The sequence below is a fragment of the Euleptes europaea genome, chromosome 7, assembly GCF_029931775.1.
Source record: "Euleptes europaea isolate rEulEur1 chromosome 7, rEulEur1.hap1, whole genome shotgun sequence".
Taxonomy (NCBI): domain Eukaryota; kingdom Metazoa; phylum Chordata; class Lepidosauria; order Squamata; family Sphaerodactylidae; genus Euleptes; species Euleptes europaea.
The window spans coordinates 99,185,399-99,212,603 of NC_079318.1; the positions used below are offsets into that span (position 1 = coordinate 99,185,399).

The 27,205-nt window shown below is 50.3% G+C and overlaps 1 protein-coding gene across 1 annotated transcript; it reads left to right on the forward strand.

Annotated features, from left to right (window-relative positions):
* Window positions 1-25,305, forward strand: BNIPL (BCL2 interacting protein like). The gene is made up of 10 exons (XM_056853912.1): window positions 1-47; window positions 9,409-9,516; window positions 12,116-12,177; window positions 16,459-16,671; window positions 18,288-18,467; window positions 18,822-18,924; window positions 21,604-21,735; window positions 23,325-23,411; window positions 24,415-24,513; window positions 25,263-25,305. The coding sequence occupies exons 1-10, from the start codon at window positions 1-3 to the stop codon at window positions 25,303-25,305; spliced, it is 1,074 nt and encodes a 357-aa protein (XP_056709890.1).
* The last annotated feature ends 1,900 nt before the right edge of the window (window positions 25,306-27,205 follow it).

Here is a 27,205-nt window from a genome sequence, read left to right on the forward strand (position 1 = left end):
ATGGGCTCCTACATGGGAGAGGATGCGGCGGTCCTTCTGTCCGGAAGGTGAGTTTGCGGCTTGGGAGTCAAGTGGGGATTTATCCTTGGCGCCCAAGGTTCGAATCAGGAACGGGCTTCTGGAAAGGGTTCCAGTCCTTCTCACGTCTGCAGGCATTTGGGGGTCAGCAGCAGAGAAAAATTATGTAAAGCTCATAGAATGGGTGAGGAAGGAGCAGTTTGTCTTGACAGGACTTTGGAAAAGTTTGGGAGGGCAGTGTTTGGTGGTTCACGGGCAGGCTCAGATTTTGGGGGCTCGGAAATCCCCATCGTAGAGATATTCTGTGTTCCAATGAGCCTTCAAAATATGGAGGACTTTGACGAACACCTGGGAACATCGACAATCCCAGAGAGATTTGAGGAATCTCGCTGGCGTTCGGAAACGAATGGCAGCCGGCGTTGTGTCCTGGATTCAAGTGTCCGACTAGGAGTGGGGAGACCTGCTCTGCCACCAAGCTCACTGGGCAACCTTGGGCTAGTCACTCTACCTCACAGGGTTGTTGTGAAGATACAATGAAGGCCATGAATTCCGCACTGGAGAAAGACAGGATTGTCCCGATAAAGATGGGGTAGATGCTGGCAAGCATTTGACACATTTGGACAATCCAGTGCAGCAGATACGGTGTGTGTGTGTGTGTGTGAGTGTGTCATTTTTAATAAGGTCTTTGACCCACTCAACTCACGCTGAAAGGTTCAAGTGAAGGCAATGGGGGTCTCTTTGGTTTGAAGCTGGCTTCTAGGCCCAGAATCTGATTTCATTCAGTGTTGAGGTCAGTTGTGGACAATGTGGACTGAGCAATGAAGAGTTCCTCTAAGCATATGTAGAGTGCAGCACTGGCCTCGAAACACTGAATATTAGAAGTGGGGTTCCCAGCTCAGGTCAGAAGAAAGCAATTTTCAGTGTTCCCGGAATGCCAAAGGGGAATTCCTGGTGTGGGTTCTCTGCAAAGGCAGCCTAGACATTTTCTAAATATATTTCAAAGCCCTGGTTAGAATTCCCATTATCTGTGAGCCGTGTGGATTCTCCTGCGTTACAAGGAGACGGGATGTTTGAACAGAGGGGGAATTTCTGCTCTCTGACCCAGATCTGTCAGGGAGCATCGATATCTCTGGGGCCCAGGATTCGACCTTCCACGGTGCGTCTTCCCCAGCAACTGCTGAAACGCAGAACGGAACAGTATGGGGACTGGTGAAGGATGGAGGAGCCCCAAGCGCTTTGCAAATCCACTCAGCTTTACAGCAGGCGTTTGCCCACTGCAAGCAGAGAATGACTCCTCGGCCCTCAGGGTCCCGCGGAGGATTGCCTCCCAAACTCAAGCGGTTCCTCCCGGTGGGCCGTACCCTCTGTGTTTATTTCATAGAAATCGCCAACAGATTTCTTGGGGAGGGGGCTCCCGAAAGCACACTCAAATCCGCCAAGGTTGCAAAAATGTCTGCGCCCTCCACGGATAAAACAGTGGTCTGAAATAAAGGAAGTGACTCCAAAAATACTCTTCAAGCGATCTCAGACTGGGAGAGAAAGAGGACAAAGGAGAAACAAGGCGGGCAAAAGAAAGCTGGCAAAGAAGCCGCCAAACCAAACAGCCCAAACGGGTGGATGGGGCAGTGGAAGGCCAATCGGTTTAGTGCCAGAGGTAATGGGAGGGTGCCATGACAGAAAAGGCCCTGTCCTCCATATGCACCCCACCCCGTTTACCCACATATGGGTCAGGGGCTGCTGTTTGGATGGAGGTTGAGCAGCAACTGGTCACTGTGGGCCAAGCTTGGCCTCCGCTGGCCGATATTTTAATCAAAAGACGCAGCAAAAAAAATGCTCTTGACTTGAAATATTTTTTGAGACATAAGGAAGGGAGAGATCCCACCAGTTCAATGTGACTTCTGTGATCCAAGCAAATGGCCTTCCTTCCTTCCTTCCTTCCTTCCTTCCTTCCTTCCTTCCTTCCTTCCTTCCTTCCTTCCTTCCTTCCTTCCTTCCTTTCTTTCTTTCTTTCTTTCTTTCTTTCTTTCTTTCTTTCTTTCTTTCTTTCTTTCTTCTTCCTTCCTTCCTTCCTTCCTTCCTTCCTTCCTTCCTTTCTTTCTTTCTTTCTTTCTTTCTTTCTTTCTTTCTTTCTTTCTTTCTTTCTTTCTTTCTTTCTTTCTTTCTGCCAGCGTGGTATAGTTGTTAAGAGTGGCAGACGCTAATCTGGTGAACCGGGTTGGTTTCCCCACTCCTACACATGAAGCCAGCTGGGGGACCTTGGGCTAGTCACAGCTCTCTCCGTACTCTCTCAGCCTCACCTTCCTCACTAGGTGTCTGTTGTAGGGAGAAGAAGGGAAGGAGATTGTAAGCCAGTTTGAGTCTCCTTACAAAAGGTAGAGAAAATCTGGGTATAAAAACCAACTCTTCTCCCTTCCTTCCTTCCTTCCTTCCTTCCTTCCTTCCTTCCTTCCTTCCTTCCTTCCTTCCTTCCTTCCTTCCTTCCTTCCTTCCTTCCTTCCGCATTTGTATCCTACCTTACCTGCTGGCTCATGGAAGCTTATTCAGTACATGGATAGGGTTGCCAGCTCCAGGATGGGAAATTCCAGGAAATTTCAGGATGGAGCCTGGGGACAGAAGGGTTTGGGAAAGGGGGAGACTTCAGTGGGGTATAATGCCCTACAGCCCGCCCTCCAAGGCAGCCATTCCCTCCAGGGGAACTGATCTCGGCAGTCTGGAGATGAGTTGTAATGCCAGGAGATTTCCAAGCCCTAGCTAGAGGCTGGCCACCCTGCACGTTCTGTGTCCACACGCACATATGTTTGCAGAACTGAGCGCGTGCATGCACTCTGTAACTGAGAATCCCTCACTGGTGGAGGGCACCAAGGTTACGCTGGGGCTGAGGCATTTCTGATTTGGGGGGCCCTGTCTGGAGTATCCAGGGACTCCTCCCGAGGGAGAGACTGTGGCTCAGTGGTCGAACCTCTGCTTGGCATGCAGAAGGTCCCAGGTTCAATCCCCGGCATCTCCAGTTAAAGGGACTAGGCAAGTAGGTGATGTGAAAGACCTCCGCCTTAGACCCTGGAGAGCTGCTGCCAGTCTGAGTAGACAATGCTGACTTTGATGGACCAAGGCTCTGATTCAGTATACGGCAGCTTCATGTGTTCATCTCTTTAGGGGAGGGGCGATGGCTTGGTGGTAGAGCATCTGCTTGGCATGCAGAGGGTCCCGGGTTCAATCCCCAATATCTCCAGTTAAAGGGACCAGGCAAGTAGGTGATGTGAAAGACCCCTGCCAGAGACCCTGGAGAGCTGCTGCCAGTCTGAGTAGACAATGCTGACTTTGATGGACCAAGGGTCTGGTTCAGTATAAGGCAGATTCACTTATGTTCAAGTGTCAACCATTCAAGAAATGGCAGTAGGTGATGTGAAAGACCTTTCTCTGCCTGAGACCCTGGAGAGCTGCTGCCAGTCTGAGTAGACAATACCAACCTTGATGGACCAATGGCTTGATGCTGTATAAGGCAGCTTCATGTTTGGGGAGGGCTCATGGATCAGTGGCAGAGGAACTGCTTGGCATACAGAAGGCCCCAGATTCAATCCCCGGCATCTCCAGTTAAAGGGACCAGGCAAGGAGGTGATGTGAAAGACCTCTTCCTGAGACCCTGGAGAGCCGCTGCCAGTCTGAGTAGACATAAGAAATTTATGAAAGGCCCTGCTGGATCAGACCCAGGCCCATCAAGTCCAGGAGTCTGTTCACACAGTGGCCAATCAGGGGCCTCTAGGAAGCCCCCAAAAAAGACGACAGCAGCAGCATTATCCTGCCTGTGCTCCACAGCACCAAATATATTCAGCATGCTCCTCTGATCATGGAGAGGTGTGCATCATGACTGGTATCCATTTTAACTAGTAGCCACGAATACCCCTTTCCTCCCTGAACATGTCCACTCCTCTCTTCAAGCCTTCCAAGTTGGCAGCCATCACCACATCCTGGGGCAGGGAGTTCCACAATTTCACTATGTGTTGCGTGAAGAAACATTTCCTTTTGTATGTTTTGAATGTCTCCCCCTCCAGCTTCAGCAGATGACCCCGCGTTCTAGTATTACGAGAGAGGGAGAAAGGCTTCTCCCTGTCCACTCTCTCCAAACCATGCATTATTTCATAGACCTCTATCACATCTCCCCTTAGCCGCCTTCTTTCCAAGCTAAACGGCCCGAAGTGTTTTAACCGCTCCTCATAGGGCAGCTGCTCCAACTTGTCCCCTAACTTGTCCCCTGACTTTGAGGTACCAAGGGTCTGGTTCAGTAGAAGGCAGCTTCATGTGTTCAAGAAGGCCTCTGGCCAGCCAGCGGGATCGAGCTCACCCGGCCTGGGCCGCCTGTCAAAACAAAGGGCCTCTTGGCTCCGGGGCCTCCCTTGTTTTTGGACGGAGATGTCAGGCGGAGGATCTCCACCTTGACGGAGTCACGGCACAGATGCGTCAGGACCTGTTCGGCAACGTGTGATTCATGCCTTGGAGGGCTGGAAGCGGAATCAGGAATGCGGAGCTGCAGCAACCAAAGGGACACGCTCTCTGCCGGGGCGGCGTTCCCCAAAGAAGAGGAGGAAATTGTAGGGGCATGCCCGGGTGGAAGTATCCGGCCCAACATTTCTTTTCCAGACAGTGGGGAGGCAGGTATGCCTCGGGAAGGCCGCAAGAAAGGCCTTCTCTTGTTTCAGGGCAACTCGCAGGTAGACTGGCTCTGTGCATGGATGCTCTTGAATTTAGCTGTCATTGTCGACAGGTTGGCAGAGACCTTTTCTGAGTTCACAAATCTGTCTAATCTGTTTTGTTAAAAACCAAAACGAACCTCGAGCGATTGGTCATCCCCGTCCCGCCTTGTGGCAGGGAGTTCGGTAAGGGAACGGCGTGTTGTGTGCAGGAGGACTTCCCTTGGTCGATCTGTCGGGGCAATGAAGACCATTTCCCCCTCTTCAAGGCATTTGGGATGTTTATCGTTAAATAGAAGAAGTGGACGAGCAAACCGAGCGTGGCCCCGTACGTAAAGACGGGCAGGGCTACGAGATAAAAAGGACCAGAAGTGGGAATTCTGTCAAGGCAGTTCTCTCTCCCTGCCTAACAAACACGAACACACATGAAGCTGACTTCTACTGAATCAGACCCTGGGTCCATCAAAGTCAGTATTGTCTGCTCAGACCGGCAGCAGCTCTCCAGGGTCTCTCAGGCAGAGGTCTTTCCATCACCTCCTTGCCTAGTCCCTTTAACTAGAGATGCCAGGGATCGAACCTGGGACCTTTTGCATGCCGAGCAGATGCTCTACCACTGAGCCACAGCCCCTCCCCAAATGGGCGGCAATTCTCCAGGGTCTCAGGCAGAGATCTATTCACATCACCTATTTGCTCGGTACCTTTAACTGGAGATGCCGGGGATTGAACCTGGGACCTTCTGCATACCCAGCATAGACTTTGCGCCATGGCACCTCCCCATGAAGCTGCCTTCTACTGAATCAGACCCTTGGTCCATCAAAGTCAGTCTTGTCTACTCAGACTGGCAGCGGCTCTCCAGGGTCTCAGGAAAAAGAGGTCGGTCACATCACCAACTTGCCTGGTCCCTTTAACTGGAGATGCCGGGGATTGAACCTGGGACCTTTTGCGTGCCAAGCAGATGCTCTAACACTGAGCCACGGCCCCTCCCCTAAACATCATTCATTCTGCTCAGCTGTTAAAAAAGAAGGAACTCTCCCCCCCCTTTGCAGTTGGCACAGGGAAGGCACTCTGCACATGATCAGAGGCCTTATTTGCCAGCTATGTCTCACCTGTTCTTCAGTTGTGAGCTGTGGAGCAAGAAATCCCTGGTTCAAGTCTCACTACAGAGATAGGGTCGGATCCTGGTTCTCGGCTCACAGTGGTGCTTTCTTCGGGTTGCCAACCTCCAGGCGGGGGCTGGCGATCTTCTGGAATGACAACAGATCTCTAGGTGGCAGAGATCAGTTCCCCTGGAGAAAACTGGAGAGGGGACTGCATGGAATTATACCTCTCTGAGGATCCTCCCCTCCCCAAATTCTGCTGTCCTCAGGCTCCACCCCCCCTTAAATCTCCAGGAATTTCCCAACCCATTGATGGCATCCCTACCCAGCACAAGGATCCGTTCCAGCCTCTTGCACTGGGGGAAAGGATCTGTGATCCACGGGGAAACGCTGCCGATCTTGGGGGGGGGGGGGGACCCAACCTATCATCTCTTCAATTATGCCCTTTTGGGCAAGTCACTCTCTTGCATCCCTAGGGCTGCCAACCTCCAGATGGTGGCTGGAGATCTCCTGCTATTACAACTGATCTCCAGCCGATAGAGATCAGTTCCCCTGGAGAAAATGGCCGCTTTGGCCATTGGACTCTATGGCATTGAAGTCCCTCCCCTCTCCAAACCCTGCCCTCCTCAGGCTCCAACCCCCAAAAATCTCCAGGTATTTCCCAACCTGGAGCTGGCAACTCTACAATAAGGGACTCATAATATCAGGCTACCTTAGAATCATAGAATCATAAAGTTGGAAGGTACCACCAGGGTCATCTAGTCCAACCGCCTGAACCTCCTGCACAATGCAAGAAATTCACAACTACCTTATGAATTATGCAGACCCTGCAGGGCTGATGTGGAGATTACTGCAACAATGGGCACAAAGCACATCTGTTAAGCTGCCTGTTGGCAAGAGGTGTCTTTTTTTTGCAAAAAGCAGGAGACAAAGACATGGATTGGATTGATCTGAAAAGCTCTCCCGCTTTCTCTCTCTCATTCTCATTTTGGTTCCTGAAAGCAGGAGATTAAAAATGCATAGAGAAGCTGGGCAAAGATGGTGGAGGAGAGGCGGAGAGCTATGGACTGTTCAGAGTCAGCCCACCTCCGAGTGCCAAGGGTTTGTGAACCAAGAAAAGGAGGCTGCTGGCTCCCTGCCCTGCGTGTGCGCTTCTGGGGGCATCCGGCTAGCCTCCGCTAGAAATAGGATACCAGGCTAGATGGATTGGCAATGCTTGTATTCTGAGATTGGGTCACCTAGCCGAATGGAGCCTCCAGCTGCAGAGGCAGGCTACCTCTGAATCGGGGCTGGTGAATAATTTTCTAGCAGTTAGAGCGGTTCCTCAGTGGAACAGGCTTCCTCGGGAGGTGGTGGGCTCTCCTTCCCTGGAGGTTTCTAAGCAGAGGTTAGATGGCTACCTGTCAGCAATGCTGATTCTGTGACCTTAGGCAGTTCATGAGAAGGAGGGCATCTTGGCCATCTTCTGGGCACGTAGGGGTCACTGGGGCTATGTGGGGGGAAGGTAGTTGTGAAATTCCTGCATTGTGCAGGGGGTTGGACTAGATGACCCTGGTGGTCCCTTCCAACTCTGTGATTCTATGATTCTTTGAGGGCAAGCCGTGAGAGGAGGCTGTTGCTGTCCTGCCTGGATCGTGAGCCTCCCGGGTCACCTGGCTGGCCACCGGCGGAGACAGGATGCTGGGTGGCTAGCGATCCCCTTGCGTTAGAGCCAGGCCAGGCCGCACGCCGGCTGCCTCCCTCGGCTCTGCTGACTTAGGCAAACAAAACCAATCCTCCTGCCCGTCTGGCCGGCGTTGCCAAGGGAGTGATGTGTTCCTTTGCTGGGCGTGCCACTCGACCGCAAGCCTGGGCTCAGCTCTGCCTGCCAGCTGGGGACGAACACCGTTGCTTTGGGGACGCAGGGATGGATGGAGCCGGAGAAATCCGCTTGCCCCAGCTGCCGGCTGGTGCTTTGGTCTCCCTGGCCCTCGTTTCGAGCCGGGCCAAATTTGCCGCGAAGGTAATTGTGGCTTGTTTGCAGGAGGCCCCTTCCGAGGAGTGCCAGGGACGGCTTGTTTGAACGTGGTGTTTAAATTTCTAACCTGCCCTTCATGGGAAGGGTTGTTCAAGGGTGACGGAGAGCCCGATCCAGGCTAAAGCGGCCTTCCAAAATGGACATTAGCAGACCACGAATCCCTGCCTGCTCCACAATGCTGTCTGCTTCCCTGGTGCTCTGCCAGGGAGAAACCCAACTGGTAGAGCCCTCTTGGGGCTCCCACGAAGGAGGAAATCTTCTCTGTTCCACTGTTAGGGAACCAATGGTGCAGCGCTGTTTGGTTGAGGGTGCATTAACAGAACTGAGACCGCCTTGCTGGGAATGAAGGTGGTCTACAAATGCAATAAATAAACTTCATAAGGATCAAAAACAAGGCCAGCTCGACCACTAGGCAAACCTAGAAGTCCAGCTAAAGTGCCAGATTTTGAGGGGCGCCAGAAAGGCGAGAGGGGTCTCCCTTGCTGGCTTGAAGGGAAGTTTGGCCTTCTAGAATCAAACAAGCACCTCTGGTAGGCATACGAGGCAGGGCCTTTTCAGTGGCAGCCCCATGATTATGGAAAAGCCTCCCCAGAGAAGTGTGCCTGACCCCATCGCTCTCGATAGTTAGGAAATCGTGGAAGATGGTTTATTTAGGACTCCATTTGATTAAAACAGGCCTAAACTGTCTTTTTAAATTTTGGTTTTATGTATTTTTATGCAGTCTATTTTATTTACATTGTAAGCTGCCTGAAGCTCCATAGGGAAGAAAGGCAACTGAAAGATGTCTGAAACAAACAAACAAGCAAAGAGAATCTCCTTATCTGTTCAGTCTAATCTTCTATAGCTGCCAAAGTGGTACATGAGGGGCTTTTGAATCTGTTTTTTAATGTCCGCGTGGTTCGTTTTGGATGCTGCACATTCATTCTCCACTTCTCCCTTCTCTCTCTCGATTGAATGGGGGAGCCAAAAGTCCTAGTTTTCCTAGGCACCCAAAGAAACTCAACAAGGTGCTTTGCTTTGGAGGGTTTCTCTGCTTCCAGGGTAGGGTTGCCAACTCTGAGCTGAGAAATTCCTGGAGATTTTGGGGATGGAGCCTGAAGAAGGTGGGGTTTGGAGAGGGGAGGAACTTCAATACCATAGAGTCCACCTTCCAAAGCGGCGATGTTCTCCAGGTGAGCTGATCTCTGTCACCTGGAGATCAGTTGTAATAGCAGGAGATCTCCAACCACCACCTGGAGGTTGACAACCCTATTCCAGGTAGAAAGGTCTTCGTATTCAAAACTCCACTCTTTCCCTGAGGTCAAGGGGCGGAGCTGATTCACCTTGAACCTGATGGAGCTCAGTTGTAGGGTGGCCAGGTCCAGGATGTTTTGGGGGTGGAGCCTGAAGAGGGCGGGGTTTGGGGAGGGGAGGGATTTCAATGCCATAGAGTCCAATTGCCAAAGCGCCCATTTTTCTCCAGGTGATCTGATCTCTATCGGCTGGAGATCAGTTGAATTAGCAGGAGATCCCCTGCTACTACTTGCCCGTTGGCAACCCTACTCAGTAGAGAGGTGGTCTTGATGAGTCTTGATGTCCTTTGGCCTTGCAGGGGTACGAGGAGCCCAGAGAAGCTGGTGGGCCTGGAGCCGAACGGAGAGACGGTCAATATCAGGGACATGGAGCTGAAAGAGGAATGGCAAGACGACGAATTCCCCCGGTGAGCAGAAGTCGGAGAGTATCGGATGAGCCCCGTCGGAGAGTGAGCATGCCTAATTCTGGCCACAGGGCCCACAGGCTGGGGCACAAAGGCCCTTCTCTGTTGTGGCCCAATAATTCAGAGATATACTGCCTCTGGTCATGGAGGCTCTATTTTGTCAAAATCTCCGCTGAGGATTCTGTCCTCCATGCCAGTAGCAGATGACTCAGGATGGGGTTGGGGCGGCATTCTCCCCATCTGTGCCCCTCTTTCTCTTGTCTTCGTATTCAAAACTCCACTCTTTCGCTGAGCCAGAAATTAAACAGGAGTGGAACCTCCATGCTCAGAGGCAGTCCACCTCTGAACCCCAGTTCCAGGAGGCAACATCAAGGGAAGGCCTCGGCCTCTATGCCCTGTTGTTGGACCTCCCGATGAACTGGTCGGCCACTGTGTGAGACAGGATGCCGGACTAGATGGGCCCTCGCTGGTCTGATCCAGCAGGGCTCTTCCGAGGTTCTTAGGGACTTGAGGGCTGGGATTTGCTTGCAAAGATTCGATATTCCCCCACCGATATTCCCCTCGCCTGTAACGGTCGCCTGTCTGCATTGTCAGAAAATAGCACGTCAGTGCTGAACTTGGAGTCGCGCTAGGGTTGCCAACCGCCAGGTAGTAGCAGGAGATCTCCTGCTAATTCAACTGATCTCCAGCTGATAGAGATCAGATCACCTGGAGAAAATGGCCGCTTTGGCAATTGGACTCTATGGCATTGAAGTCCCTCCCCTCCCCAAATCCCGCCCTCCTCCGGCTCTGCCCCCAAAATCTCCCGCCGGTGGCGAAGAGGGACCTGCCAACCCTCACGAGCTAGATTTCAGATTCGGGTATTGCCTTGAAAGCAAATTGAGAAACTTCTCTCTCTAGTCTGGAGATCAGTTGTCATTCCTGGAGATCCCCAGGCCCCACCTGGAGAGGCCACATCGGCCTCTAATAGGAGCGGGGCTTTCTCGGTAACAGCCCCAGAACTTTGGAACTCCCTGCCACATGCAATTGGCACCGTGCTTGCTGATTTTCTGTTGCTTTGGGCAGACTCATTTGTTTCCTGAGGCCTTTTGTTGATCCATATCGAGCGGCTGGATCCTGCCTTTCCATTCCGCTAATGGCAGCGCTTTCCCCAGTGCCAGGATTTTCAAGAAAGCACTACATCGGCAGTTCAGATCCATAGGATCAAACCCCGTAACTTGGCTTCTCAATGGTCTTTTTACCCCCCCCCCTTTTGGGAGAATTGTTGGGTGATGTGATGGTTTAATTGTTTGGATGTTTTTAACGTTCTGGGGATTTTAATTACGGAGGACATTTTCCCCCCCCTCATTCAGTACAATCTAAATTCAAAATTCAAAATATATACATTTTATACATTTTATATATACATTTTATACATTTCTCTGAGAAATAAAATCCAGTGGCTGGTCCAGAAAACCCAAACTCTGCCTCCATGCTAGGGTTGCAAGCTCCGGGTCAGGATTTTTTGCTCCCTGACTCGGGGGGGGGGGGGCAGAGCCTGAGGAGAGGGTGGAGCCCAAAGAGGGCGGGGTTTGGGGAGGGGAAGGACTTCAATGTCATAGAGTCCAATGGCCAAAGTGGCCATTTTCTCCAGGGGAACTGATCTCTATTGGCTGGAGATCAGTTGTAATCCCAGGAGACGGTGGCTGAGACTCTTGGACTCTGCTTGACACCTCTGGACTATTCTTTTGAGTTGATTATTTGTATATTACAGTCACATAGTGCATTCTGTAGTTTGTAGTAGTATATTGTTTATTGGAATTGTTTTCGTATTTTGATGAGTAAATGTATGAATAGCAATAGTAGAGCCTTCGTGTTGCTCTTTGGTTATTAACTAGGTTTATTGCAGCAAAGGTGTTTGTTGGTTATTAACCGTCGGGGGGATGGCAACCCTACTCCCCGCTGTCAACCTAGCTGCGAGGCCATACTGCCTCTTTAGCACTGAGAGCTTTTTCTTAGGGTTGCCAACCTCCAGGCGTCCTGGGATTAATGAGGGATATATTCCTTACACTTTTTGGTTGTTTTTGTCTACGGATCGACTCGAAGCTTGAAAAAATTTGTGAACTGGGAACACCACCGGGAACCCATTGCGTTTAATACAATTCTCCGGACTGTAGACTTACTTGCCTTATTGGAAGCTTTGTATTTATTGCCTTATATTGTGAGCAGTTTGTGCCTTACCTTGTATTGGGACCTTGTCCTTGTTGCTCTGTTGTGGGGTTTTTTCCCCCTTTTTGCCCCCTGTGGGCTTGACTTTTGAATATACCTTTGTTAGCAACCTTGTGCTTTATTTTTGTACTTGTATTGCTTTAAGTTCCAACCTCCAGGTACTAGCTGGAGATCTCCTGCTATTACAAGTGATCTCCAGCCGATCGAGATCAGTTCCCCTGGAGAAAATGGCTGCTTTGGCCATCGGACTCTATGGCATTGAAGTCCCTCCCCTCCCCAAACCCCTCCCCCTCCCCAAAACCTCCCGCCGGTGGCGAAGAGGGACCTGGCAACCCTAGTTTTTCTTGAGGAGCCCGGCGCTGTCCCTGGCTCACTCCTCTCTCCTTCCTTGCAGGCCCCTTCCAGAAGAGATCTCCGAAGAGGACTTTGAAGACTGCAGTTTAGACCTGAGCCCAGGTAAGGCCCAGGAGGGGCTGAGGAACGTTGTCAGCTCCAGCTGTGCCTCCTCCTCTAAACATGCTTTCATTTCTGGCTTCGGTGGTTTGCGCGGAACTCACCCCTGGCTCCTGTCCACCAGGCTTGGTAGCTTTTATCCTGGCCCCAATCCCTGCTCCTTGGGGAAGGTTTTGGAGATGCCTTTGGAATAAAGCAGAGGGGGGCAAATTATGGCCCAGAGGGGACCTGCATCCGTTGCATCTTCTCATCTGGCCTTTGAGCTGCAGCGGCCCGATAGCACAGCGTTGGCTCCTGGGCCGATGCGCCTGAAAAACAGTAAAAACTTTTGGAGGGTCTCTTAAGAACCCTTCACAGCTGGAGAGAAGGCATTTCTGGGTCTCTGCCCACTTTGGAGGGCTTCAAAATAGAGTCTGTCTCATTCGTGACGAGAGAGACAGAGAGAGAAGACTTTCTCTACCACTTAAGGAAGGATCAAACCGGCTTACAGTCACCTTCCCTTCCCCACTCCACAACAGACACCCTGTGAGGCAGAGGTGGGGCTGAGAGAGCTGTGACTAGCCCAAGGACCCCCAGCTGGCTTCATGTGGAGGAGTGGAGAAATCAATCCAGTTCACCAGATTAGCCTCCGCCTCTCACGTGGAGGAGTGGGGAATCAAACCCGTTTCTCCGGATCAGAGTTCACTGCTCCGAACCACCGCTCTTAACCACGACACCCCGCTGGCTCTGATGAGTTCAGGATGCCTTGTAAACTATTATGTCACCCAGGCTAGCCTGATCGTGTCAGATCTCGGAAGTTGAGCAGGGTCAGACGTGGTTAGTACTTGGATGGGAGACCACCAAGGAAGTCCAGGGTTGCTACGCAGAGGCAAGTAATGGCAAACCACCTCTGCTCATCTCTTGCCTTGACCTGGATGGCCCAGGCTGGACGGAGAGCCAGCGTGGCATAGTGGTTAAGAGCGGTGGACCCTAATCTGGAGAACCAGGTTTGATTCCCCACTCCTACACTTGCTGGGTGACTTTGGGCTAGTCACAGCTCCCTCCGAACTCTCTCAGCTCCGCTTACCTCACATGGTGTCTGTTGTGGGGAGAGGAAAGGAAGGCGATTGTAAGCCGCTTTGAGACCCTAAGTAGAGAAAAAGGTAGAGAAAAAGTGGGGTAAAAAACCCAACTCTTCTTCTTCTTCTTCCCCGGGCCTCACCGTTAGGGTTGCCAACCTCCAGGTACTAGCTGGAGTTCTCCTGCTATTACGACTGACCTCCAGCCGATAGAGATCAGTTCACCTGGAGAAAATGGCCGCATTTTCAATTGGACTCTATGGCACGGAAGTCCCTCCCCTCCCCAAACCCTGCCCTCCTCAGGCTCTGCCTCAAAAACTTCCCGCCGGTGGTGAAGTGGGACTCAGCAGCCCTCCGCACCGTGGACCAGGCTGTGCACACACACAGCTATGGGCACCATGGATTGGGAGGTCACAGATGCTCATTTGCTGCCTTCAGTACTCATGGCTGGGAGAGAGCCATGCCCTTGGGAATGCCTCATCATGTACCCTTGCCCATTGCTAGGAGAAATGGGACCCAGATCCTCCGCTCAGTTAGCATGATAAGCACAACCAGCCAGTGAGATAGTCACAGCCCGTTTTTGGGTCACAGCCAGAAGATTTCCGGAGGCAGAGATTCCTATCGAGCTCAGTGGAACATCCATGTATAGAGGCAGACTATCTACGCCGCCACCTTTGTTTCCTGTTTGTACCCTTCCTAGAGGCATCTCACTGACTTGATGATATGGGATACAGGATGCTAGAGGTGCAGGACCTTTGGTCCGATTGAGGAAGACAATTCCTGGCGTTCCATGCGCATAGCAACATGCCAATGTGCTCACAGCACACAAATGCCAGCACAAGGCATAATTAAGACCTGGAGTTCCTCACACAGGATATTACCTGCCCAACAGCCATGCACCAGCTGTGGAGGTGGAATTTTGTTTCCTTCCCCAGCAGGGGCCTTTGCAACTACTACACAGGAGATAAAACTGAGTGTATCCCAGGTTGTGAATAGTTTGGACAGGTGATTAAATGATTCATGGGGGTGGAACTACGTCTCCTGCAAGGCTGTTCAAAAATCTGCATATATGATATAATCTCATTAGCACAGATTTAAGATGGATCACGATGGGTAGCCGTGTTAGCCTGCAGCAGTAGAAAAGAGCAAGAGTCCAGTAGCACCTTAAAGACTAACAAAATTTCTGGCAGGGCACGAGCTTCCGTGAGTTACAGATCACTTCTTCAGATATCAGTCTTCAGATACGTATCTGAAGAAGTGAGCTGTGACTCACAAAAGCTCATACCCTGCCACAGATTTAAGAGGCATCAAATTGTGTGTGTGGGACTTAAAATAAATACAGTGTTTATCACCGATAGCTGTCTGACTAATTTTCTCACTGCTTGTTTAAATGAGCCCTGACCTGGATGGCCCAGGCTAACCTGACCTGGGCAGGTCTCAGAAGCTAAGCAGGGTTGGCCCCGGTTAGCCCTTGGATGGGAGACCACCAAGGAAATCCAGGTTGCTACGCAGAGGCAGGCAAATGGCAAACCACTTCTGCCCACACCTGGATACTGTGTACAGTACACAACTTAACTGACTGGGTGTCGACTAGCACACAGTGACAAAAGTCCTGGGGGTGGACAAAGCAGAAATGAGGACTGTCATCAGGTGTGAAAGAGTGGGGATTGCTCTGTCCTGTATGGTTTTTGAATCCATGAAAAGTAAAAGGCTCGAACTGGTCGCAAACAGCCAAACTGATCAAGGAAAAATGGGCTCCCTGCCCTGCTTGAAACTGGCAAACACCATGCGATCGGAAAGTGTGGGTGTTGTAGCATCCCAAGTTCAGATTGTTTCCAAGGAGGCCTGTTGGTAGGGGAGGGGATGTCTATCAATGGTAATTAGGTAAAATTGTTAAATTGAGCCTCCATCTAGGAAGGCAGTGTACCTCTAAATGCGAGATACCGGGTCCAAATGAAGAACATATGAAGCTGCCTTATACTGAATCGGACCAATGGTCCATCAAGGTCAGTATTGTCTACTCAGACTGGAAGCAGATCTCCAGGGTCTCTGGTAGGGGTCTTTCACACCACCTTCTACCTCATCCTTTAAACTGGAAATGCCAGGGATTGAACCTGGGACCTTCTGCTTGCCAAGCAGATGCTCTACCACTAAGTCATGGCCCCCTCCCCGAATTTTTAAAGGAGTCTCAAAGCGGCTTATAATCAACTGCCCTCCCCCCCTCAACAGGCACTTTGCGAGGTAGGTGACGCTGAGAGAGTTCGGAGAGAACCGTGACTGGCCCAAGGTCACCCAGCAGCAGGCTGCATGTGGAGGAGTGGGGAATTGAACCCGGTTCTCCAGATTCGAGTCCACCACTCTTATCCACTACACCACGCCATAATTCTCTTGTCCTGCCTGTGAATTCTTGTGATGGAAGCATCTGGAAAAGTGGAGGGGTCATAGATTCATAGAGTCGGAAGGGACCGCCAGGGTCATCTAGTCCAACCCCCTGCACAGGGCAGGAAATTCACAACTACCTCTCCCACACACACACATCCCCAGTGACCCATACTACATGCCCAGAAGACGGCCAAGATGCCCTCCCTCCCATGAACTGCTCAAAGTCATAGAATCAGCCTTGCTGACAGATGGCCATCTAGCCTCTGCTTAAAAACCTCCAGGGAAGGAGAGCCTGCCACCTCCCGAGGAAGCCTGTTCCACTGAGGAACCGCTCTGACTGTTAGAAAAACCTTCCTAATGTCTAGACAGAAACTCTTTTGATTTAATTTCCACCTGTTGGTTCTGGTCCGACCTTCTGGGGCAATAGAAAACAACTCGGCACCCTCCTCTGTATGACAGCCCTTTAAGTCCTTGAAGATGGTTCTCATATCCCCTCTCAGTCTTCTCCTCTTCAGATTAAACATACCAAGCTCCTTCAACCGTGACTGGCCCAAGGTCACCCAGCAGGCTGCATGTGGAGGAATGGGGAATTGAACCCGGTTCTCCAGATTAGAGTCCACCGCTCATAACCGCTACACCACGCCATCACTCTCTTGCCCTGCCTATGAATATCTTGCTGGTCTGTTGTTGTTTTTTAATTGGCCTGACCCAGGGCTCTTCTGAAATTCTTGTGATGGAAACATCTGGAAAAGAGGAAGGGTCTCGCCCAAGGAGATGCCGGAGAGTCAGTGGCAGAGAATCGGTTCCCACCCTGTGCTTTCCCCCACCTCTGTCTCCTCCACAGCTGTCACCCCCAACACCCTGGAGCTGTGTGGCCGTCGGCGAATGAAGAAACGCCTCCCCGCGCCGGATCTCGGCGAGGGCTCGGTGAAGTCCGGCGAATTCCCGCCGCACACGCCGGACGGCAGCCTGGACATCAACGTGGACGAGCTCGAGACGCCGTCCGATAGCGACCTGCAGGAGGGATCTGAGAATGGGCACGAGTACGAATGGGAAGGTGAGGGTCCGAGGAAAACCCCTCCGGAAGGGTACCCACCAGGGGACGGGTGTCTGTCCGGTGCGGGATGCTGATGGAAATATTTGTTCACAAGGGGGGTTGCTTCTGGGAAGAAATCGGTTTTCATCCTCACACCTCATCTGACAGATGCGCCACCTTCCAAAGGGAAGTGATAGAGGTCTATAAAATTATGCGTGGTGTGGAGAGAGCGGACAGGGAGAAGCTTTTCTCCTTCTCTCGTAATACCAGAACACAGGGTCATCTCCTGGAGCTGGAGGGTTGAGAGATTCAAAACAGATAAAAGGAAGTATTTCTTCCCACAATGCATAGTGAAATGGTGGAACTCCCTGCCCCAGGATGTGGTGATGACTGCCAACTTGGAAGGCTTGAAGAGGGGCGTGGACATGTTCATGGAGGGCTATCCATGGCTATATTAGTCAAAATGGATACTAGTCATGGTGCACGCCTATCCTCTCCAGGATCAGAGGAGCATGCCTAATATATTAGGTGCTGTGGAGCACAGGCAGGATGGTGCCGCTGCAGTGGTCTTGTTTAGGGGCTTCCTAGAGGCACGTGGTTGACCCCTGCATGAACAGACTGCTGGACTTGATGGGCCTGGGTCTGATCCAGCAGGGCTTTTCTTATGTTTTAAGATGCAGCCAACAGATGCAGCCAACATGTGTGGGGAGTTCCAGAAGCCCCCCACCCCCCGTGTTGCTCGAGCCGCTCGATCCTCCTAATAAGAACATAAGAAAGGCCATGCTGGATCAGACCCAGGCCCATCAAGTCCTAATGAGCCCCTAAGAGTTCAGAGCAATATTCCTAGGGCCGGGGTCCCCAACTTTTTTGAGCCCACAGGCACCTTGGGATGGCTGACACAGCGCGGTGGGCAGATGCCGCCAAAGCAACATTTTTACACATATGTACAGCCAATCAAATCTCAAATGGCCAATCAGATGCCTGGCTGGGCTAAAGCCCCCCCTTCTAAAAACACTTGGCACGTGTCACGAAAGGTGTTGTAGGTTCCATGGCGCCCATGGGCACTACCAGCGTGGCGTAGTGGTTAGGAGCGGTGGTTTGGAGCAGTGTGGTTTGGAGCGGTGGACTCTGATCTGGAGAACCGGGTTCGATTCCCCACTCTTCCACTTGAGCGGCGGAGGCTAATCTGGTGAACTGGATTTGTTTCCCCGTTACTGCGCGTGATGCCAGCTGGGTGACCTTGGGCCAGTCACAGTTCTCCCAGCCCCACCTACCTCCCAGGGTGTCTGTTGTGGGGAGGGGAAGGGAAGGTGATTGTAAGACGGTTTGAGTCTCCCTTAAGTGGCAGAGAAAGTCTGCATATAAAAGCCAACTCTTCTTCTTCTTCTACATTGGGGACATCCCTGTCGTAGAGTTGTCCAACTGCTGCAAGGAAGAGGCCTGTAGCCCTTCTGCGCCCTGAGTGTTGGAGGTTTAGGAACATGATCCGAAAGAGATCATTCCTTGCTGACCCTTTCCGCGGAGGGGATCGGCCCCTTCCCTGGTGAAATGGGGGTCCCGATCCGAGAGCGATGTGGGCTAGATGGCCTGATTGGCCCCTTCCAGCTCTATGATTCTATATGACTCCCCATCCTCAGATGACCTCCCCCGGGCCCAGCGGCTGGACAGCAACCTGTCTGAGAAATTTTGCTCTGACCACGTGGTGGACTTCAAGAGCGAGGACGGGCGGATGTGGCGGATCTTCCGGCTGGACGAGAGGGAAGAGAAAGTGGACTTGGGGGCCATCGGGCCCTACAAGAGGGTCATCTCCCACGGAGGTACTGGCAGGGAACCTTGGCTTATTGCTTGTGATGATTGTTCCTGGGATAATTTCAAAGGATATCTGTGTTGGTCTGCAGTAAAATGGCTAGACTTAAGCCCAGAAACACCTTAGAGACCAACCAAATTTGGGGAGTATTTATTGAGAGACAGCATGGTGTAGTGGTTAAGAGCGGTGGACTCTGATCTGGAGAACCGGGTTCGATTCCCCACTCCTCCACATGAGCGGTAGAGGCTAATCTGGTGAACTGGATTTGTTTCCCCCACTCCTCCACATGAAGCCAGCTGGGTGAACTTGGGCTAGTCACAGTTCTCTTAGAGCTTCATGTGTGTCCCCAATCTTTCTCCTCCAGGTTACTACGGGGAAGGCCTCAACGCCATCATTGTGTTTGCCTCATGCTACTTACCGGAGAGCTCCACCCCCAGTTACCCCTACGTCATGGAGAACCTCTTCAGGTGAGCGTCATGCCCTGCTTGAGACACGTTTGGTGAGAAGAACTTGGAGCTGGAGAGGGTGGGGCTGGAGAGCCAGCGTGGCGTCGTGGTTAAGAATGGTGGACTCTAGTATGGAGAACCGGGTTCGATTCCCCACTCCTCCACATGAGCAGCAGACTCTAATCTGGTGAACTCTGTTGGTTTCCCCGCTCCTCCACATGAAGCCTGCTGGGTGGCCTTGGGCCAGTCACAGTTCTCTCTGAACTCTCTCAGCCCCACCTACATCACAAAGCGTCTGTTGTGGGGAGGGGAAGGAAAGGTGATTGTAAACCGCTCTGAGACACGTTTACTTAAAGAAAACCAGGGTATAAAAAACAACTCTTCTTTTTCTCTTCCAATGGTACCATTTTTTTCCATGTAGAGCCACTTCCTATTGTTCAGTAGCACCTCAGAGACCAACAAGTTTTTTTGGGTATAAACTTTCGAGATCAGGTATCTGATAAAAGGCGCTTTGACTCTCGAAGGCTTATACCTGAAAAATCTTGCTGGTCTCTAAGGTGCTACTGGACTCGAATCCAGCTCTAAAACAGATTGAGAGTTTCTGCTCTCCGTCTCTTCTGCACACAGCCGCGGAAGGAGGGGCTGTAGCTAAATTCAGGGAACCTTAAATGGATTATTTATTTATTTATCAAAGACATTTCTAAGTCACCTTTCTACCTTGTGGAACTCAAGGCAGCTTAGAATACAAATAAAACAATTATCAAAACACCTAACAACCACGATTTAAAATCTCCAACTAGTACTGCCAATAAATTAAAACAAAGACTGCAATCCTAAGAACACTTTCCTGGGAGTAAGTCCCATTGAATAAAATGGGGCTTCCTTCTGAGTAGATCTTTTTAGGATTGCTGTCAAAAATCTGTGAAAACGTAATCCTAAATAAAACTCCTAAATCGCCTCCTAAAGATCGAAAGTGAGGGGGCCAGGCAGATGTCCCTGGGAAGGTTGTTCCATAACTGTGGGGCTGCCACCAAAAAGGCCCTGTCTCACATGCCCAACAACTGGGCTTCTTTGATGGATGGGACAGTTAGCAGGGCCTCTCCCTGTGATCCTAAATCCCAGGCATGAACATATGGGAAAAGACAGTCCTTCAGATACCCTGCTCCCAAGACCTGTAGGGATTTAATGGATGATAAACTGGATGAATTTTAATAATTCATTAATGTAATAAACCTGCATCGATTTGCATATGAGTAAAATCAATTGTTCCGAAGAAAAACATTCTTGGACTTCACCTGCACTCAGAGTGATGTTGCAGGCATAAGAACAGGCGTTCCCTCTGGGGTGTGTGCAATCCGGGAAGCTGCCTCTTCTAAAACAGTGATAATCAAACAAAATCACAAGTGCTGTATGGCTAGTTCAGTATAAAAATATACAGCAACTGTAGCTAGTGATATAAACTTCAGACTTTATAGTCAAAACGAATGCAAGAGTAATTATCAAAAGAATAACAAATATAAATAGAAACTGAGCACTAACGGTCAAAACCAGAGCTTCATCTATATAAAGTCTCAATCCAAACACAGGAAAAACAATATGAAGACACGATAAGACATCATACAAGGTCAAAGCCAGAAATCAAGTCACTATATAACGTCTCAGTCCACAATTTGGAAGACAAGCATAAAAATACAATAAAGCATGCAACGTCTCAGGCTATAAATGGGAAAGCCAGCGCGCAGGTACGATGAAACAGGGATCCGGTAATTTTCCTGTTTCGAAATATCTTCATCAGTCACGTATAAGCTTGTTCCAGTGTAGTTCCCAGGGGCGCATCTTAGCAAAATTCCCAAACATGGTTGGTGAACTCATAGTACCTGCCATAGGTGTTGGAAGTTCTGGCATTAAAATTCATTTTTAAAATGGCTAATTAATGATGGAAAGCCTTGGAAATGTTGGAGAGCCGCTGGAAAGCAACAGGGGGAGCGGGGAGAAACATGTTTGAATCCCCACTCAGCCTGTTGGTTGACCCTGGGCCGGTCCCCATCTTGCAATCTAACCTACCTTGCAGGGTTGTTGTGAGCACAGAACGAGGGAGGGGGGAAACCAGGTGCAGTGCACTGCGATCCTTGGAAAAGGGGAAAACCAAGGATACAGTACAAGTTTTGGGGTGTGTGGTTTTGATCAAAATGAATCTATTAATCTGGCCAGTTATTTGAATAATGATACCACCTTCACTAGCATTGGAGTCTAATCTTTAGAATCGGGTCTGATTCTCCACTCCTCCACGAGTAGCAGACTATAATCTGGTGGACTGGGTTTGATCCCCCACTCCTCCACACAGGTGATGGACTCTAATCCGGAGATTCGGGTTTGATTCCCCACTCTTCCACATGAAGCCAGCTGAGTGACCTTGGGCTAGTCACCGCTCTCTTAGAGCTCTCTCAGCCCCACCTGCCTCACAGGGTGTCTGTTGTGGGGAGGGGGAGGGAAGGTGATTGGAAGCCAATTTGAGATTCCTTAAAGGTAGAGAAAATCAGGGTATAAAAACCAGCTCTTTTTCTTCATACTTTAATTTCCATTTTTGCTTTCTATATGGATAACATTACAGCTGGCACTAAATCTGTCCTGCAAAGGAGCTCAGCTATTTCAAACCCTTGATTCACCTGCTGTGTTATTCCCCCTCCCCCCCACTGCCAGGTACATCAGTAGTACCCTGGAGCTGATGGTGGCAGAAAACTACACATTGGTGTGTCTGAATGGGGCCACCCCTCGCAGCCAGGTTCCTTCCTTCGCCTGGATCAGACAGTGTTATCAGACCCTTGACAGGAGGTAAGAGGGGGCGGTAGGGGGAAGTAAAAAGAAAATGGAGGCCCCCAACTAAGTTGGGCATGGAGTAGTGGTCTCTGGAGGTGTGGTGGGGGGGAGGCAGTTGTGAATTCCCTGCATTGTACAGGGGGTTAAGAACATAAGAAAAGCCCTGCTGGATCAGACGGAGGCCCATCTTCTGGGCAAGGAGTGGGGGTCACTGGGGGTGTGGGGGGGTGAGGTAGTTGTGAATTTCCTACATTGTGCAGGGGGTTGGACTAGATGACCCTGGTGGCCCCTTCCCAACTGTCCTATGGGGAGCGGTTAAGACGCATAGGGCTGTTTAGCTTGGAAAGAAGGCGGCTAAGGGGTGACATGATAGAGGTCTATAAAATTATGCATGGCGTGGAGAGAGTGGACAGGGAGAAGCTTTTCTCCCTCTCCCATAATACTAGAGCGCGAGGTCATCTGTTGAAGCTGGAGGGTGACAGATTCAAAATAGATAAAAGGAAGTATTTCTTCACACAATGCATAGTTAAATTGTGGAACTCCCTGCCCCGGGATGTAGTGATGGCTGCCAACTTGGAGGGGTTTAAGAGGGGAGTGGATATGTCTCTCTAGTATCAGAGGAGCATGCCTGTTATATTGGGTGCTGTGGAACACAGGCAGGATAAATGCTGCTGCAGTCATCTTGTTTGGGGGCTTCCCACAGGCACGTGGTTGGCCACGGTGTGAACAGACTGCTGGACTTGATGGGCCTGGGTCTGATCCAGTAGGGCCTTTCTTATGTTCTTATGTTCTTCCAACTCTCCAACAACCATGAGTCTATGAGACTGGGCTGGCCTGGGCCACTCCAGTAAGGGCAATAATTAAGTGCTGTCTAATTCAAGGCAATGTGCTAAGTACTGTCTGGAATTTCAAAATAGGGCTGGCAACACATTGAAACCATGACACTGGACTGACCGTCTTGCACATGTAACAGACAGATTACGTATGAAAGACTCGTCCGTTGCAAAATGTAGAGGGTTTTTTTTTTAAAAGGTGTGCAATAAGGATCCCTCTGCAAACTAGAACCTGTTCCCCGTTCCAAATGTGTACCACCTCCTGAGCCTTTGAAAGGTCAGAAATGGCCAGCAGGAGGCGGTGTTAATCCAAAGGTGTCCTTCAGTCACCTAGAATCGCGATTTTCCACAAAGGTGTTTTTTTGTGGTCTGGGGCTCCCGGACAAATTCTCCATTTGGGTTGGATTCTTTGGCCTTTTTCCTGCCACAGGAAATGGCAAAGACTAGGATCAGGAGAGCAAAAAATATCTAGCACATTCTGTTACTGGAATAAATTACCCAAGTAAGAGGAAATCCATAAAAATGTTATATTAAAACAGCCTAAAATTTAAAAAAGAATTAAACGGATTTAAAAGAAAATCTTTTAAAATCCATTCAATTATTGTTTCTGAAATGTGCATGTTTCCACGGGGTCGCTCAAACCAAATTTGTTTAGTTTTCAAATAACCTGAGGTCACCAACTGAATCCTTGTTTCCTTGGTCACAAAAACCCTGTGGCGGGGAGTTCCATGAGTTAACAGTGCCTTTATGTCCCTTTGGCCTCTGTTGCAGACTCCGGAAGAACTTGAAATCGTTGATTCTGGTGCATTCCTCCTGGTATGTCAAAGCCCTAATGGCCGTGTTCAGACCGTTCATCAGGTATTGATTTTAATTATTTACTTCATTTGCACCCCAAATACCTCCGGGGTGGAAGCGGGGGCAGGAGGAAAGGGGTACAATTATAGGACGTCCAATGCTGTTCCTTGCGATTTATCAGTGACTGTTAGGGTTGCCAACCTCTGGGTGGGGCCTGGAGATTTCCCAGGGATTACAAATTTATTCTGCTCTGGTTAGACCTCACCTTGAGTATTGTGTTCAGTTTTGGGCACTGCCATTTAAGAAAGATGTAGACAAGCCAGAAGGTGTCCAGAGGTGGGCAATGAAGATGGTGAGGGGTCTAGAGACCAAGTCCTAGGAGGAAAGGTTGAAGGAGCTGGGTATGTTTAGCCTGAACAGGACAAGACTGAGAGGGGATATGAGAACCATCTTCAAGTACATGAAGGGCTGTCATAGGAGGGTGCCGAGTTGTTTTCTGTTGCCCCAGAAGGTCGGACCAGAACCAACAGGTTGAAATTAAATCCAAAGAGTTTCCATCTAGACATTAGGAAGATTTTTCTAACAGTTAGAGCGGTTCCTCAGTGGGACAGGCTTCCTTGGGAGGTGGTGAGGTTTTTAAGAAGAGGCTAGATGGCCATCTGTCAGCAATGCTGATTCTATGACCTTAGGCAGATCATGAGAGGGAGGGTACCTTGGCCATCTTCTGGGCATGGAGTAGGGGTCACTGGGGGTGTGGGGGGGAGGTAGTTGTGAATTTCCTGCATTGTGCAGGGGGTTGGACTAGATGACCCTGGTGGGCCCTTCCAACTCTATGATTCCATGAAATTATTTCCAGACTACAGAGATCAGTTTGCCTGGGGGAAATGGCTGCTTTGGAGGGGGGGGGGTCTATGGCATTATACCCTGCTGAAGTTCCTCCCCTACCCAGACCCACCCCTTCTGTTGCTCCACCCCCCCCCCCAAAATCCCCAGGTATTTCCTACTCCAGAGCTGACAACCCTAGCGACTGTGCTGTTCTCTCTCTTCCACCTTTGGCTTTTTCCAGTTCCAAGTTCAGCCAGAAGGTCCAGTTTGTAAACAGCTTGGAAGAACTGGGTCAGCTCATCCCCTTGGATCAAGCGCACATCCCTGACTGCATCCGCCAGTGAGTTGGGCCGACTTCTGCTCCCTCCGGATCCCAAGAAGGCAGGGCTGCTCCAACTTACTGAGCAGCAGAAACATCTGGCTGGGGGTTTGGGCAGAAAACTGGGAGACCCCCACCAAGGGCGACACAAGCCAGCGAGGTGTAGTGGTTAAGAGGGGTGGTTAGGCGCGGTGGACTCTAATCTGGAGCACCGGGTTTGATTCTCCGTTCCTCCACATGAGCGGCGGACACTAATCTGGTGAATCAGGTTGGTTTCCCCTCTCCTACCCATGAAGCCAGCTGGGTGACCTTGGGCTAGTCACAGCTCTCTCAGCTCCACCTACCTCACAGAGTGTCGGTTGTGGGGAGGGGAAGGGGATTGTAAGCTGGTTGTCCTCATGTGGTAGAGAAACTCAGCATATAAAAACCAACTCTTCTTCTTCTTCTTCTTCACACTGTTGGGCAAGAAGGGCTGATGGGGTGCAACTGTGCCCCCCATTTGAACACATGAGGCTGCCTTATAGTGAATCAGACCCTCAGTCCATCAAAGTCAGTATTGTCTACTCAGACTGGCAGCGGCTCTCCAGGGTCTCAGGTAGAGGTATTTCACACCACCTACCTGCCTAGTCCCTTTAACTGGAGATGCCGGGGATTGAACCTGGGACCTTCTGCATGCCAAGCAGATGCTCTACCACTGAGCCACGGCCCCTCCCCACTACAGTCCTTAACTTAGCATCTTTCTATTTCCCCCTCCCCCCCCCCCCCGGCAGAGTGGATCGATCCAGGAACACTTCTACAGCTACTGATGGATGACATCGGCTGCCCTTTCTTGGAAACCGATGAATGTTTTATGTTATGTCAGTCTTTTATTTTTTTTAATGGATTTAAAAGGCCCATTCTCATGACTGATCCTTTTGGAAAAACGAAGACCCTCCTCTTTAAATAGCACCTTTTTAAAAACAAAAAAGAAAGAATTTCAGCCTGAAGGGTTGCGCCGAGGTGTCCAGTTTAAAAAAAGCAGAGCTGTTGGGGAAGGAAGGAGGTAACCTGGAGACTGAAAAAGGGAGCCCTGTCTGCACATGCTCAGAGGCACGCTTCTTTATGCTTACGGTGGAGGCGTTGCGGTCTTTGGAGGAAGCTTTGCTCCGGGTGCGGCCAACCGAGAGGAAGCGATCGGAGATGAGGGCCGGGGCCTTTCCCGTGGTGGCTCCATCTTGAACGAAGGAGGCCAGTCTAGGAACTTTCAGGAAGATGGTATAATTATTTTCTGTTCTAGAGGGCTTTTGTTGGTTGCTCCGGTGGCTGCTGATGTTATCTAATGTTGAATTTGCTGTGGCTTTAATTTTTTTTTTTTTTAAAGCAATGTCTTTTGTGGAATGCTTAGCTGCCAGGAGTGGGTTAATTGGGTGGGTTGGCAGGGAATTATATGTTATAATATGCAAAGGAATGAATAATATTAAACATTTATTGCCAGAAGCATTAAACAGACACAGCCCAGGTCCAGAGACAGACCGGTGAAGTCTAAGGCAGATAGGAGGCAAGTGAGAAATGGAAAGTGAGGGCAAGTGAAGGCAGGGCCATGAAGGCCGAAACAGGGAGCGGAGAAGGAACAGCAAACTCAGTGACTCAGCCCTGGGGCGTGCTGGATCCGATCCCAGTAATCCCAGCCGGTATCGAGTTCAAGAGGAAAACTTGTCACCTCCTCAAGAATCTGAGGATAGCAAGGGTGGCAGATCTTCCTCTTGCCATGCAGCTGGGAGAGATGACAAATTTTGGGTACATATCGCGAGAGAGACAGAGCTGCCTGTGGAGCCTGACCCACAGAGACTTTCTCCCTACACCAGCTCCATTGCAACGAACAGGAGCAAAGCTAGGACTTGGTTGACTCCAAGTAGAAGCCTGTGCAAGAAAACGTCCTGGTGGATCATGCCCCGCTTTTAATTAGTGGGAGGGGAAGTGCTCCTCAGATTCCTCCCCTTTGGCAAACCGAACTCATGAACACGCATGAAGCTGCCTCATACTGAATTGGACCCGATTTCATTGCGGCTTAGCATGTGGAAAGCAGCTGTTCTCCAGATTAGAGTCCACAGCTCCAAACCACTGCTTTTAACCACTACACCATGCTGGCGGGGTCATTAGAATGGTAACCAGGCAAAGGAAGTCTGTATCTGGAGGGCAAGAAAGAGAAGGGAGAGATGCTGTTGCAACTCTGTGCATGAGTTCGTGCCTCTTCCCCACCACCAAGCCTTGACATGTATATTACTTGTAAATAAGCAGCTACTTCCAAAAACCCACAAAAAACGCAAAGCCATAAAGCCCCGGTGCTTCCTCGTCACAAAGAAACAGAGTCTGCAAAAGGTGGCCTATGAAATTTCTTATTTGTCCAGGGAAGCAAGGAGTACAGGAAAACCAGGGGTGCGACAGGCACTTTGCCTGGGTTTATTATTGTATAAACGAAAGCATTATAAAAGGTATTTTGTTGCTGCATGAAATTAAAAAGAAATGGTGAAACATGATGGTTCTTGCCTCATTTCCTGCTGCCTGTCAGCCGTGCAAATCACCTCCTCTGACTGCCAATCATCTGTCACAGCAACATTCATGGTTTGCTTTCTTAAACATTAAAAACATAAGAAAGGCCCTGCTGGATCAGACCAAGGCCCATCCAGCCCAGCAGTCTGTCCACACAGTGGCCAACCAGGTGCCTCCAGGAAGC